Source organism: Rhineura floridana, chromosome 7, assembly GCF_030035675.1.
Source record: "Rhineura floridana isolate rRhiFlo1 chromosome 7, rRhiFlo1.hap2, whole genome shotgun sequence".
NCBI classification, from domain to species: domain Eukaryota; kingdom Metazoa; phylum Chordata; class Lepidosauria; order Squamata; family Rhineuridae; genus Rhineura; species Rhineura floridana.
The window spans coordinates 92,227,731-92,242,724 of record NC_084486.1 but is presented as its reverse complement, the minus strand read 5'-3'; the positions used below and the strand labels follow the sequence as shown (position 1 = coordinate 92,242,724).

At 45.0% G+C, this 14,994-nt stretch overlaps 1 protein-coding gene across 6 annotated transcripts in view; it reads left to right on the top strand.

The window, feature by feature from the left end:
* Positions 1 to 14,994, top strand: part of KIF1A (kinesin family member 1A) — a 158,020-nt gene that overhangs the window by 137,949 nt on the left and 5,077 nt on the right. For 5 of the 6 annotated variants that reach the window (XM_061636495.1, XM_061636499.1, XM_061636498.1 and 2 more), the window contains 10 exons: positions 1,229 to 1,343; positions 4,961 to 5,094; positions 5,378 to 5,439; positions 6,255 to 6,400; positions 6,547 to 6,759; positions 9,861 to 9,938; positions 10,207 to 10,331; positions 10,477 to 10,623; positions 12,914 to 13,106; positions 14,729 to 14,847. In XM_061636495.1, coding sequence (XP_061492479.1) covers positions 1,229 to 1,343; positions 4,961 to 5,094; positions 5,378 to 5,439; positions 6,255 to 6,400; positions 6,547 to 6,759; positions 9,861 to 9,938; positions 10,207 to 10,331; positions 10,477 to 10,623; positions 12,914 to 13,106; positions 14,729 to 14,847 — 1,332 coding nt within the window. The remainder of the gene's footprint in view (positions 1 to 1,228; positions 1,344 to 4,960; positions 5,095 to 5,377; positions 5,440 to 6,254; positions 6,401 to 6,546; positions 6,760 to 9,860; positions 9,939 to 10,206; positions 10,332 to 10,476; positions 10,624 to 12,913; positions 13,107 to 14,728; positions 14,848 to 14,994) is intronic. The other variant, XM_061636496.1, reaches the window with a different exon arrangement.

Sequence of the window (14,994 nt, the reverse complement as noted above, 5' to 3'; positions counted from 1 at the left end):
AGCAAAAAGTAGTTCTGCGATATCAGTGATTAAAGAGAAAAATACAAGGACAAGATAGGTCTGGAGATAATTATATCCCACTAGCATTCCAAGTCATTATTATCTCAATAAATCAGAGTTGGAAGGAATGATCAATTTACATAGGTTCACAGAATCATAGAATAGTAGAGTTTGAAGGTTCCTATAAGGCCATCAAGTCCAATCCCCTGCTCAATGCAGGAATTCAAGTTAAAGCATACCTGACAAGTGGCTGTCCAGATGAGTTCAAGGAGGTCCATGGATTTTTTTTGGCATAGCTGTATGTGGGAAATGAACAACAAAGAAAATTATTTGAAAGTACTTTTATGGAAATATCAGACTGTAAAGGTCTGAAATACCAAATGCTTCTGGAGAGATTGAACTGATTGCAGCACTGAGCATCCTCACTCTTTTCTTTGCTTTTCTGAACCTGCTTGCTGATAATTAGTACCTCCTTCCAGTAGAAGGAAGATAGATTGTCTGTTACGCTATGTTTGACTGAAGAGATATAGCCCTGGAGTGCTCTAGACAAAATGTGAAAATAACCAATTATTTCTGGATCAAGAGAGGTTCTGTTGTTTTTTTTTGTATTGCTTTCTCATCTTTCCCCCTCACCTCCTCTTTCCTCCTCATCTGCTCCATCTCCTCCTGGTCCCCTTCTCTTTCAGAGGGCATCTTTAAATTAGACCCTGAGATAAGTATGGGACAACAGATCTTTGGCTTTACTGTGGTTACTTAGGACTATTTAGGCAGAAATGTATAGCAACTTAATACTTTTCTGCATAGCCATAATATTTATAAATGACTATAATATGTATAGATGACTTGCTCCCTGTTCATTGCAGGGTCTAGATGGCCGAATGCCATCTGTCTGTACAACTTTCTATTGCTCTGCCCCTCTTTCCATGCCTTTCATGGCTTAAAAAACATCCCAAACCATCTTTATCCATATGCAATCCATTTTTAAAAAATTAGAATTCAGCGCACAAAAGCCTGTCTTGAGGGTTCTCACTGGTGCCTTCACTATTGTTTTTCAAAATGAGGGAGTGTTTTCGAGCACAGCACTCCAGGATGGCTGCATCCATTCAGCACAAAGATGCCTGTGTGTGTGCATGTTTGCCCATTGCTGCTGATATAATTCTTTCCCACATAGTTCAGTGGTTGTTGTTGTTGTTTATTTTTAACCAGAAATCTTGCTGTCTCTTTGCAGGACATTTTACCAGTTTGAAGCCGCATGGGATAGCTCCATGCACAACTCTCTGCTGTTGAATCGTGTCACCCCATACAGAGAGAAAATCTACATGACCCTCTCGGCATACATTGAGGCAAGAGCCATCTGTGCCTTCCTAGCATCTCCTATAAACAGGCCACACAGAGCTGGGTTTTGGAGAGGGGCTTCCACTTTGATTTGCTCCAGCCCTACCAACTATAGCTAGTCCCTTCTGACTCTAGTATATATAATTAGAGCTAGCACTTAGTTTACACAACAGTTTTAAACATACTGTGATAACACAGCAACAATACAAGCCCTTACATTAGCGTTCACCAACCTGTGCTCTCCAGATGTTTGGGACTACAGCTCACATCAGCCCAGCTCAACATTTGACAAGGTCCATTCAGTTGTTGGTTCCAGACATACATGAAATGTGTTCAGGGGGGGCAGGAATGCATGTACTGGCCCCCATGAATTAGCTGGAAGGTCTGAATGGGGAGCCTTTGCATACATATTATACATGAACAGGCACACCATGCAGTTTGGAACCCTGATTGAGCAGGATTCCAAATTGCCCAGGGTTCCACATCATATGGAATGTGTACATGCATGCACTTGTACATGCATAGGTGCCCCTTTCAGGATTTCAGGCCAAAGCATGGAGGTGGGACAAATTCAGAGGCAAGGCCAGCATGTGCAGTCCTGCTCTCCCCTCCATGTGTTTAATATACACGTAAAAGGAATTACTGAATGGACCAATAGAGGCTTCCTCCAAGTCACCTGATGAGCTCTATGGCTTAACAGGCATTCAGGCAGATCTCCCTCATCCAAATCAATACATTGTTGGACTATGACTTCCATCAGCTCCAGCCAGCATAGCAAGTAGTTAGAGATAATGCAAGTTGTAGTCCAGCAACATCTGAAGGGCACCATGTTGGTTATCCTAGCTCTGCCTCTTAGACCACACAGGTTTTCTTACTTTTTGCTCAAGAAAAATGATGGGCATCATTGCCATCTGTTTATGAAAATCTTCCTCTAAATGGGAAAGTTGAGCAAAAGCATTCGTAATTTATTATGCCTCAGAGGTATACTGAAATTATTACTAAAAGCAGCTGCATTTTGAAAGCAGGGGAGACTCTTAAATTGAAGCAAGCTGGTTACTAAATGAAAAGAAACTCACCATTGCCACTGCTTGTCAAGAGAGGAGGAAGGACTGCCGGTGACTAAGTGCGGAGTGAGCCTAGGGGATCATGTTAGTATGCAGTGAGCATACTTCATAACAGAGCCCTTCTCAGCAAATGCAACTATCAGCTTGTTGTTTCCAAAGCTTGTCTTATTTTAATGACAACTGTAGAAAAAGCTCTTTAGAGTTTTGTACTGCTCCTTGAAGGAGTTTACCTCTCTGCTCCCAGCTGAAATCTTTTTGCAAGGGGATGCTCATTTTAAAATATAGTGGGGCTCTAAATGTGATGTCAAAATTATATATATATCCCACAATAGCTTTTTGTGGCAAATGAAATGAAATGCAGCTGCTGTGGTGTTGGTATTTTGAATGGAAGATGGATGGGTGATGAGGAGGCACTTTAACCTTCTCTAGGCCATTTTTCTTTTTGAAATCTCTTCCCTGCTGCCCCCCCCCAACTGCTTTTCACTCCTTGGGATGAAAGATATACATGGCGGGGGGGGGGAGCCTAAAGGGAAAGAGTCATGCACCTCTTCTCTACCTGGCTATCTTCTGTTGAAGAGTGCAGACTCCAGTATCTGCTTTTTATTTGTTTGTTTGTTTGAAAAAATAGAAAAAAGGTTACATCAGTGGTGGCTGATGCCCATTGGGACCGGTAGGGTGGAAGGCAGGGAGGCCAACAGTAGGTGGAGCCAGAGTCAATGGCAGCCACCCCCTGACTCGTTGTAAGTAAAAAGGCAGGCATGTGGGGGCTGGCTGAGGGCAGATTGAGATGGGTGAGGCTGTTTCCCATTTGCACAAATGGATCAGCCTCCACTAGGTTACATGCCTCCATGTGTAATTTGGCCCTATATTTCTGGCATAAGATGTGCAATAAAACAAGGATTTTATTGTTGTATGTTATGCTTGATTGAATGGAGTGTACATTGTGTCCATGATCACAATGGACAATACTAGACAATAGCTCTACAGTATGTAATACCTACCTAGACACTTGCTGATAGCAGGGCCGGTGCCAGGCATGACTGGGCCCTTGGGCACCAGCCTGCTCTGGGCCTGCGGTGCCATAGTCCATCTTTCCCATACAGGCAGCGCAGGACTAATAAGCCCATCCGCACATCCCATCTACCTGTCCTGTCCCTGTTAATGACAGATGCGCTGTGTGTGCATGCCTGTCATCAACCAAGATGGCAGTGGGGGCATTTCCCCCTCAGGGAAGCCTCCACCACCATCTTGGTTGGTGGCAGGCTTGCGCTCACAGCGCACACGTCATTCACAGGCACAGGAGAGGTAGGTGGGATGTGTGGGTGGGCTTATTGAAGCCCACACTAACTGTATTGGGAACGTGTATGGGAGCTCCCTCTCCATGATCCACAGCAGGGTCAGGACCCGACACTGCCATGGATCATGGAATAGGAGCGCTATTCTCCCACCCTAAGAAGAGCCCCTTCAGGGGCCCCTCTGGGTCACAGGGGCTCTTGGCCCTGGCTGATAGAATAAGATGAGACCTTTAAGAGTGAGGGCAGGCAGGCATTGAGATCAGTGAAGTGCTACAGAACAGCTAAATGATAAGCACAATAAGCTTTATAAAGCACAGATTTTGTGCAGCTGTATGATAGGCATACATCCGTGGCGCAGAGTGGTAAGCGGCGGTAACGCAGCCAAAGCTCTGCTCACAGCCGGAGTTCGATCCCAACGGAAGTCGAATCTCTGGTAAAAGGGGTCGAGGTCCACTCAGCCTTCCATCCATCCGTGGTCGGTAAAATGAGTACCCGGCATATGCTGGGGGGTAAAGAAAGGCTGGGGAAGGAACTGGCAATCCCACCCCATATATACGGTCTGCCTAGTAAACATCGCAAGACGTCAACCTAAGAGTCGGAAATGACTCGCACTACAAGTGCGGGGACACCTTTACCTTTTTTATGATAGGCAGATATTTAGCAAGTGAAGTTTTTCCTAATATTTCACCTTTTCGCTGGGAAAAAATTCTCCTTTTCGTCATATTTTCTTTATAGGAACCCACAAACTGGAGCTAGAGTAATCTACTTTCATTCTTTCCATTCAGAATAGTTTAAAGATCTTGCTTGAGCTATGAAGATCTCACAGAGCAGAGAAAATTTGCCTGAAGAACCAATAGAGCTCCCTTTATAAGAAAAATATTCTGGTTATACCAGTAGTCATCTACAGCCCCAGTGTAAGGATTAAAGAATAAAAAAAGAAAAAGTGGAGATGTCCTTATGTCATGTCCCAGATTAACACTGGAATCTTTTTGTTTTTCTTCTCAGAAGTAAGCCCCATTGAGTTCAATGGGACTTACTGCCAGGAAAGTGTGTGTAGGATTGCAGTTTAGGAGAACTGCTCCAGATTGCAATAATGTAATCATGCACTGATTATTGGGAATACACCTTTGGGAAATCTATTGTAGAATATCTTCTTACTCTTAAAGGCATACTCTCACTGCCTGAGAACAACTTATTGTGTACTCACAGCCAGGAGCATCTCAGGAAACCATGTTTTTTAAACCAGTAAATATCCTCCTGTTTTAGATGGAGAACTGCACTCAACCAGCTGTGATCACCAAAGATTTCTGTATGGTCTTCTACTCCAGAGATGCCAAACTCCCTGCTTCTCGATCCATTCGCAATCTTTTTGGAAGTGGAAGCCTTCGAGCTTCAGAGAGGTAAAGAGATGTCTTTTCATTTTTTGCTGGCAGAAGAAGAGCAGGGAGAAAAAACTTTGGATTTATTGATGTAGGCATGTATGTATAGATCTTAGAAACATTCTTAGCTAAGGGATATTTGATTATTTGTATATGAAACTTTGGAATTAACATTAAAGTGCACCTCAGCTGAGAGTGGTTTCCACATTAGGAATCATAACATAATTCATTGAATGAGCCACATGCATGTGAAGGGCAGTTCTTCCATCACCTTGCTCTTACTTTTCATTCCTTTTTCTTGCAGTAACCGTGTGACCGGGGTCTATGAGCTCAGCCTTTGTCGGGTGGCTGATGCTGGCAGTCCAGGTTAGAAACTCATCTTTATCTTTGGCTTCACTTTAAGGATTCTAATTGGCTTTGCCATAGTTACAGGTCTATGGGGGTGTTAGGGTTGCACTTAGAGAGAAAGGATGTAACATTAGAAGGACCAAATTTACTGTTGCATAATACTTTCAATTTCACTGGAGTCAACATGGGTGGCCCTTTGCACCTGAATCATAAACATATACAGTGGTGTATCTGTCCACAATGTTGGCACAAGATCACATGAAAACTGCCAAACCATTATGTTTTGATGTTGCACTACACATCAGCGTTATGAAAATCAACAATGTATCATTTCTCTGGTTGCACATTGAGAATAAGGGTGCCTAATCTACAGATAATTATATGATCCCCTAAAATGGGGTGGGGGACTGGATCTGGCCAGTGAGCTGGATCCTTACCTGTCTCACCCCTCTTGGGCCAACTTTAACAGGTGGGTGGGGCCACCGTACCTGTCAATCACCTGACATCACAATGATATTTACCTTTGTCTGCACAGTTCAAAATAAAAATATGCAGGTAAAGGCACTGACTAGCTGATCATCACTCCCTGCAAAGCCTCATATTTACCTGTCTTATACCTGACAAGGGTAGGTGGGCATGGCTTGGCCAAAATGGACTGGCCAGCCAAATTAGGAGGCCTGGTGGGCCTAATTAGGCCATCTGCAGAGGTTTCTCTCTGCTGCTTTAACAAGAGAACCCCATCCAGCAAAACCATGACAAGAGGATGTCTCACCATGCTTCTCAGTTTGGGCATGAGCAATGCCATATTAAACCTGAAACATTCCTCTTTGCAGGTATGCAAAGAAGACGGAGGCGTGTGCTTGACACATCTGTGGCATATGTGCGAGGCGAGGAGAACCTAGCAGGCTGGCGGCCTCGTAGTGACAGTCTCATCTTGGATCATCAGTGGGAACTGGAGAAACTGAGCCTCCTGCAGGAAGTAAGACTCAAGCCCAGTGGTCCTCATCCATGTCCACATTGGTGGGACAGGATGTGAAGACATGAGGGTGGGTGAATTAATCTTGGTGTGAGATGACTCTCTGTGTGTGTCTGTGACCTAACTTTGACAGGGTTTTCTTTCTACAGGTTGAGAAAACAAGGCATTACCTGCTGCTGCGTGAGAAGCTAGAGACAACCCAGCGCTTAGGTCTTGATTCCCTCTCCTCTAGTTCCAGTGAAGACTCTGATTCACGCAGTACATCTTGTGTCTCCTCTCCTGTCTCAGCAGATGGTACCCCAGAGGGGAGGAATTTACCACTGGACACCCCTAGTGAGAGGCAAAAAGAACTTGCAGTTAAGGTATAGGTTATTATGGAACAACGCCATGTCAGTTTTTTGTTTGGCTACATTTTTGTTGTAGGCATGCGATATGGGCGTTGCTCTAACCTACATTCTCATGGTGCCCAAAATGAGGGAAGCTGGATAGTGGTTGCAAGTCTCAGCACTGTCTTTTGTTCTGAAATGAATGGTCTTTCCTGAGTGAATGCAGGAGATGAGTGAGTGAGTGAAAAAGAGGTCTCTAAGCAGAGAAGATTGTGGTCTTACCATAGCCATCTCTTTGTCAATTTAGATTTTTGACATGAACAATACTATCTGCCATATATGACTTAGGGGACTTTATTGTCTCTCTCCAACAAGAACAGAACAGCAACAGGAAACTCTGGACTCCACCCAGATACAACTAAGTCCAGTGTCACCTAGCGACTGAACTATATACTAACACTATCCAAACAACATCAAGTAGTTAGAAGATAGCACTGTGATTTCTAGCTGTTTTGAAGTTTATTGACCTGTGCCTACAGATGCATATTAAACCTGAGAGACAAAAATATGAATGGCATAGCCACACAGGGAGAGCAGTTGCAGAATGCAGACATTCTGGTAACATTTTCTTGAACACAGAAGATGCTGTTATAGAGATAGAAAGACGTAAGACAAGTGTTGTGCTTTTCTAGTCACAACTTTTAACACTCCTGAGTAATTGACAGCATGATTATATTTATTTATTTATTTGATTGATTGATTGATTGATTGATATTCCACCTTTCATCCCAGTAGGAGCCCAGGGCAGCAAACACAAGCACTAGAAACACTTTAAAACATCATAAAAACAGACTTTATATTAAAACAAAACATCTTTTAAAACACTTTTTAAAAAGCTCTAAAACATCTTTTAAAAAAAGGTTTAAAAAATCTATTATTTAAGAAAGAAGGTTTAAAAACGTATTAAAAAGCAATTCCAACACAGACTCAGGCTGGGATAAAGTCCAACTTAAAAGGCTTGTTGAAAGAGGAAGGTCTTCAGTAGGCGCTGAAAAGATAATAGACTCAGTTTGTTGGCCCTCATCCAGCCCACCACCGAGTCCAGGCAGCGGTCCAGGGCTTGCACTGCCTCTCCTGATTCAGATGTTACAGAGAAATAGAGCTGGGTATCATCAGCGTACTGCTGACACTGCCGGTATTTGCAACCGGTCGGTAATTGTTGCAAACCAATGGGTCCAGGGTGGGCTTTTTCAGAGCAGGTGGATCACCACCTCTTTCAGGGCGGCTGGAACCACTCCCTCCCGCAACAATGCGTTGACCACATCCAGGACCCACTCAGTCAAACCCCTTTAGCTTTAATAAGCCAAGAAGGGCAAGGGTCAAGAGGACACATTGCTGGCTGCATCATTGCAAGCACCTTGTCCATGTCATCAGGCCACATCAACTGAAACTGTTCCCAAGAAGTTGCAGCAGATGTTGCACTGGACACCTCACTGGGGACTACAGTAGATGTGGATGGGGCATCAAGATGGCTATGGAGGTGAGCAACTTTACCCTCAAAGTGTCTTGCAAACAATTCACAGTGGGCCTCTGAAGGGTCTAAAACTCCATTTCCTGGAGCTGATGTCAACAGACCCCTGACAATACAGAAAAGCTCCACTGGACGACTACTTGAGGATGTGATGGTGGCAGAGAAGTGGGCCTTCTTCACCAACCTCACCGCCACGCAGTAGGCACAGTTATGATATTTTACTCGTGCCCAATCAGCCTTGCAGCACATCTTTTGCCACTTGGGCTCTAGCCGTCATCCAGCCTGTTTCATTGCCGTTAGATCACTGGTGTACCAAGGTGCAAACCGGGCTCCACAATGCTGAGAGGGCATTCGGAGGCAACCGTGTCAAGAGCCCAATATGTCTTTCTGTTCCACAGCATGACAAGGGCTTCAACAGGGTCACCTGCTCTATCTACTGGGAACTCCCCCAGGGCATTCAGGAATCTTGTGGATTCCATTAGTTTCTGGGAGTGGAGCATCTTAATCTATCCACCACCCCTGCAGGGGAGGATTGGAGCCATAAGTCTAAACTTCACTAGGAAGTGGTCTGACTATGACAATGGGGTGACATCCACCCCCCCATCTCCAGACCACCCCTTCCTCCATCTGGAGCAAAATCCAAGTCGAGGGTGTGTCCTGCCCTATGCGTCGAGCCAGTGACAACTTGAGACAGCCCCATGGTCATCATGGAGGCCATGAAACTCTGAGCTGGAGAAGCAGCCTCAGCATGGACATTGAAATCACCCATAGCTATCATTCTGGGTTCCTCCAATACCACAGCCGAGGTGGCCTCCGCCAACTCAGTCAGAGAAGTTGCTGGGCAGCAGGATGGACGATACACCAGCAGCAACCCCAGTTTACTGTCTCTTTGGCCCAACACCAGGTGCAGGCCCTCACAGCCAGCTCCAAGACAGAGTGGTTTCCCAGTGACAAGAGGTGGAAGTTCTGTAGACCACAGCAACTCCTCCCCCCTGTCCCTGCAGCCTGTGCTGGTGTTGCACCGAGTATCCATGTGAGCAAAGCTGGGTCAGATCAACCCCTCCCAGCTCACCCACCCAGGTCTCGGTAATGCACACCAAATCAGCACCTTCATCCATGATCAAATCGTGAATGAGTGTGGTCTTATTGTGTGCCAATCTGGCGGTAAATAACAACACACACAGGCCAGTGGGCACAGCAGATGAGCAAAGAGGAACCATCCATGAGAGAAGTGGAAGCGAGGAACAAGGCATAGATTGCGTAGCCTTATACTCATCTTCACGTAGCTCATGCTACTAGTATTTGAAATTTCTTTGTTTGGGCAAGTGTGGCTATTGCATTCCAGTCCCATGATCAGAAAACAGCTATATATATAGTGTGTGTGTGCATGCACACATGTGTATAGACACTGGCCCCACCCACCACTGACATGTGGCTCTTGGAGGGATGGCTGATCATCGGTGTAGTCCTCAGGCTAAACAAAAGTTAAACAATGCTGCTTTACATCATGTTTAGAATAATGGTTATTTCTGCCCTGGTCAGTGTCAAACCTGTTTGATAAGATGGATCTTTTAATCTCTTCCCCCCTCCCCGATATTTTCTACAGTGCTTGCGCCTCCTTACACACACATTCAACAGAGAATACACCCACAGTCATGTCTGTGTCAGCGCAAGTGAGAGCAAGGTAAGAGACACTTCACAGTTCTGTTTTGTTCCCTGTCCCTAGGCAAAGAGATAACAGTAATGTGAAACTGTGCCCACAGTGGCTAATTCAGTGCCAGGCAGGTGGCACTTCTCTTTCAGGAAGAAACAGGTGCAAAGGTCTGAATCTCTCCACACCCATTTCCAGATCTAGGAATGGTACTCATTCTGGCCTACCACCTTGTATTCTTTAGTTTAGACAGGTTTGTGATAAAGCAAGCAGGTCCAGTGTTTCATTCTTTTTTATACAGCTCTCTGAAATGTCAGTGACTCTGCTGAGAGACCCTTCCATGCCAGCCCTTGGGGGCAATACCTTGACCCCTTCCTCCACCTGCCCATCACTGGTTGAAGGACGGTACAGTGCCACAGAGGCCAGGTGAGAAAGATGGCAAAGCTAAGAATTTCAGACCAGTTTACAGCCATACTTATGAGCAGTTTCAGAGCCTTGTGAACTTTTTCTATATATCAAAAAGGAGGCAATTGATCAAAGTTGAGGTTCCATACCTGCCTTTCCCCTGCAGAACTCTCCAGCTATCTTCTAGAGTGGAAAGCCCTGAATCTGAGCCCACAGTTGAAGGAGAACAGAAGAAATCCCCTAGCTGTGGACCCGAAGATGAAAAAGAGACCCAGCGCCTATTGGTCCCCGATATTCAAGAGATTCGGGTCAGGTACAAGTTGTGGGCTTGTGGAAATGATTTTATGTTTGGCTAAAGTGAAGGGCTTGTTGTTCTAGCTTCATTACCATGGCCTGAGCTTATCATATGTTTTTCTTCCTCGATATTTCTTCCCTTGGGAGAGAAGCAGCTCTATGAGGAAGAATGCAGGGAAAACCTTGGGAATTTAGCATAGCTATTTCTAGGAAATTAAAATGGATCCTGGACAGGTAATGAGGTCAGGAAACAAAGCTGTTTTCCCAACAAATCAGAAAACTGCATGTTTTGTTATGAACTAAAATTGGATCCCATTGTGCTCCAAGTGGCATGCTTCTTTGGGAGTGACAGTGTTCACTCTCTCCCTGTGAACCCTCTCATCCCCTTGTAAGGTAACTGCTGCTCTGCAGTGGCAGGTTAGAGAGGGTGAGATGTTTCTCTCTCTCTCCTCTTCTTCCCTTCTTCCTCCTTTCTTCCTGACATCTGGAATGTTACAATAACAGTGACCCAGGTGCTATGGAGGGAAAGAGGAGGAGAGGAGATTAAAAAAAACTCTCCTACCTCGCCAGCAGCCACTGATAAGGAAGTTTGTGGAATGAAAGAATTCTTCTTTGGCTCAGATAAAAACCAAAGCTTGAGAAGAACTCAGCAATGTAATGTTCTGCATCATATGGAGGACAAACATTAGCAGTCACTGAGATTTTATTCTGAACCAAGGAATTGTACAGTTCAGCAACATCATTCTGTGCTGCTGTAGGATGGATCTGAATACAAGAACCATATGGTTGGGGCCAAACATGCCAGTTTTTCTCCCTTTGGAAGGAGCAGTTCAGTATGTAAATTTCCCCAGCTTGGTGCCTTCCAGATGTTTTGGATTAAAACTCCCATTGTCTTTTACCAATGTCCATGCTGGCAAGAGCTGATGGAAGTTATCTGGAAGGCACCAGGTTGAGGAAACCTGCTTATAGAAGACAAGGGGAAGTCCCCTGGGCATCTTTATTGCTCCTGAAGAGGAGACCACATGGGGTTGGGAAGTCCTATCAAAGTTTTCATGTTTGGAGCATGCAAAAGCCAGGAGCTGGCCTGACGGTCCCTTGTCCTCAGGAAGTTAATTTAGAGCAGTACCTGAATTATATGGGTGTCAAAGGGAATTCAGACTTCTTACCTTTTGTGCCGGTCCCCTTAGCTCCTGATTTTAGAGGGCTACAGAGGGCTCAATTAGGCTAAAATTGGGGGAATTTGGGGGGTGGGACTTCTGGATTTAATTAATTAATTATATACTGCTTAATCATTAGAATTTCCAGGTGATGCACCATCTCCCCAACCCGTTATAATTTGAACACTGGTTTAGAGATTGACTCCTTGAAAAGGTTCTACCCCAGGCAGACTGAACTGTTCTCTAAGGCTGGGTATACACCATACATTTAAAGCACATTTACTTCCCTCCCAGAAAAGAATCATGAGAACTGTAGTTTACCTCTCACAGAACTACAGTTCCCAGCACTCGACAAACTAGTTTCCAGGATAGATTTTTTGAGGGGAGGATGTGCTTTAGATATACTCAGCCGAAGAAGAAAATTAATTCACAGGTAAGCACAGAACGTCCCATTCCCACACAATTGTGACTCTTCCTCTTAGTTGGGCAGTGATTATTTGGGAAGGACCCAAACAAACAACCCCACACAAAGTGGTTCTGGTATTAAGATGCAGACCATGGTGGTGTTGGAACTGTGCCACAGGAAAGCAGCAGCAATTCTGCTAGCAGTATATGAATGAGGATGAAGTCTAGAAAGGGAGAATTTTTGTAGAAGGCTGTGCAAAGATGCACTGTTAGCATATTAACCCATGGATTCTCAAATGGGCCACAAGAATCTTTTATCAGCAAATGGTTGTGAAGGCCTAACAACGACTTCTCTGTGTGTTTCACTTAGTTTCTTCCAGTGTGGTGTTTCTCATTATGCAGAAATTTTTGTGCAAAAAGGAATGCCATGTACATTTTTAGTAACCTTGCTCCATTCAAAGCACTGATGAAAAGTAGCGAGGACAGTTTTCCTCTGGTATAGTATGTGAAAGTATGAAGCTAAAAAATAGATGTATTATCTCACTTAACATGTGCACCTCCCCATATAGTAGGGATCATCATTCAGAAACAAAGAAATGAGGAAAGCAAGCCAAGAGCATCCACAGGAGTTTAACTTTTGGGACAGAGTGTGAAAAAAGTCCTGAACAAAGGCAAAATTCTGATGGCATTAAAAATGTGCCCTGTGCGGTTTTTATTAAGCATTATGCCAATGTGTCTCCTCTACAGCCCCATTGTCTCCAGGAAAGGTTACCTACACTTCTTGGAGCCCCACACAAATGGCTGGGTGAAGCGCTATGTGGTTGTGAGACGTCCCTATGTCTACATCTACAACAGTGACAAGGACTCTGTGGAGCGGGCAGTCCTCAATCTGTCATCAGCTCAGGTGGAATACAGTGAAGACCAGCAGGCTATGCTGAAAGTAAGGACAAGTTCATAGGCTGGGCAAAAAGAGAGACCACAGCTAGATCCAATCATTACTCTACTGGAGACTGGGCTGTAAGGGAAAGAGGAGGCATTGGCAATGGCTAAAAGCCAGAAAGAGTGTGAAATATGGGGAAAGGAATGACAGCAGAGCCAGATAATCTAAGTGGTATGACCAAACCTATTTCTGAACAAGCTACATCCTGCCTGTCTATTGGGTGTATTACACCTGATGGTTTTAGAGTCCATCCATTTGAATGTGCAGTGGTGCAACTAATCAGTGTAGACTCTGGAAGCCATCTCAACACATGTAGAAACACATTCTGCAGCTGTTGCCGTTAATGCCAAAGCTAACAATTTGCTCTACTACAGAAAATCCAATGAACCTAAAAGAGATATGGTTTGCAGGACACCCTTTACGCTCAGTCATGACTTAACATTAGTGCTTCTCCTTAGAGCAGGGATGGGTAACCTTTTTCAGCCCAAGGGCCACATTCCTTCATGGGCAACCCTGAGTGAGAGCAGAGACAAAAACTGAGCAAGGCAATGGATGTGACTCTTACTTTTTGTACAGTAGGCTACACAAACATCAGAGGCATCTACACCCGCACATCTTTCCATTCCCCACCTAGGCAAGCAAGAGACAGTATCCACAGTTCTAGAACATATTCCAGCCAGGCAACAGAACGCAAGGAGGGATTGCAGCACAGCCTGAGGAAATAGGGTTGGGGGTGGCCAGATGGGCATGGCCTGGGAAGTCTGAAGGTTAGACAGAGAGGCTTGGAGAGCCACATTTGGCCCCCACACCTGAGGTTCCCCACCCCTGCCTTAGCATCAAGAGATCCTCTTTTCCCAGGGCACTTAATGGCACTGCTGTGCTCAGGATTTCTCTAGTCCTGAGCAAGGTCTGCAGGGAGGAGGAGGGATATGGGAAGCAAGAGCTCCCAGATCCTCTCCTTCTCCTGCCCAATTGTGTTTTAAGAGTAATGAGGAAGTGGACCTAAGACTGATGTGGAGTCATCATCTAGTCAGGATGATTTTGCAGGCAGACCATATATATGCAAGCTCTATAAGCAATAGCAGTAAACACCATGAGGAATGGAGGTGTCAACCAGGATGAGGACAGAGGGCCAGTCCTGTTCCTGTATTTGCAAAGGGCAGCACGGGTGTGCAAATATTTATATACAGGCATACCCCGCTTTAATGTATGCAATGGGACCGGAGAGTATACTTTAAGCGAAAATAACCTTTAAGCGAAGCAATTGTCTTCACTTGTAGTGCATGCAATCACCACTAGATGGCAGCAGCGTCATGCCAATAAAGTATACGTTACTGCAAAGCGTGCAAACGTTAAGCGGGGTATGGGGACGAATGGAGCATGTACGTTATAGCGAGGCAACGTTAAGCGGGGCAATGTTAAGCGGGGTATGCCTGTATCTGGAGACAGGAGATGTTGAATAGTCTCACAAACTTGGGGGGCACTGCTGCAATGCCAGTGATAGGTTCTGAGAGTTATCTGATTTAGCTTGTAATATATGCACTTGTTGCATTCTACCGTATGCCCTTTTGCTTCCTCTATTACTGGGTCTCACGTGGAGCTTCTCCCCCCTCCCGTTTTAGACCCCCAACACGTTTGCAGTGTGCACTGAGCATCGTGGGATCCTGTTGCAGGCAAGCAATGACAAGGATATGCATGACTGGCTGTATGCATTTAACCCTCTTCTGGCTGGATCAATAAGGTAACTGAATAGCTTAAAATCCAATCCTCTGGGCCAGAGTTCTTCCACCTTGGGTTTCCAGATATTGTTGGACTACAACTCCCATCATTCCCAGACAGCTTAGCCAATGGTCAGGGATGGTGGGAGTTGTCCAACATCTGGAGACCG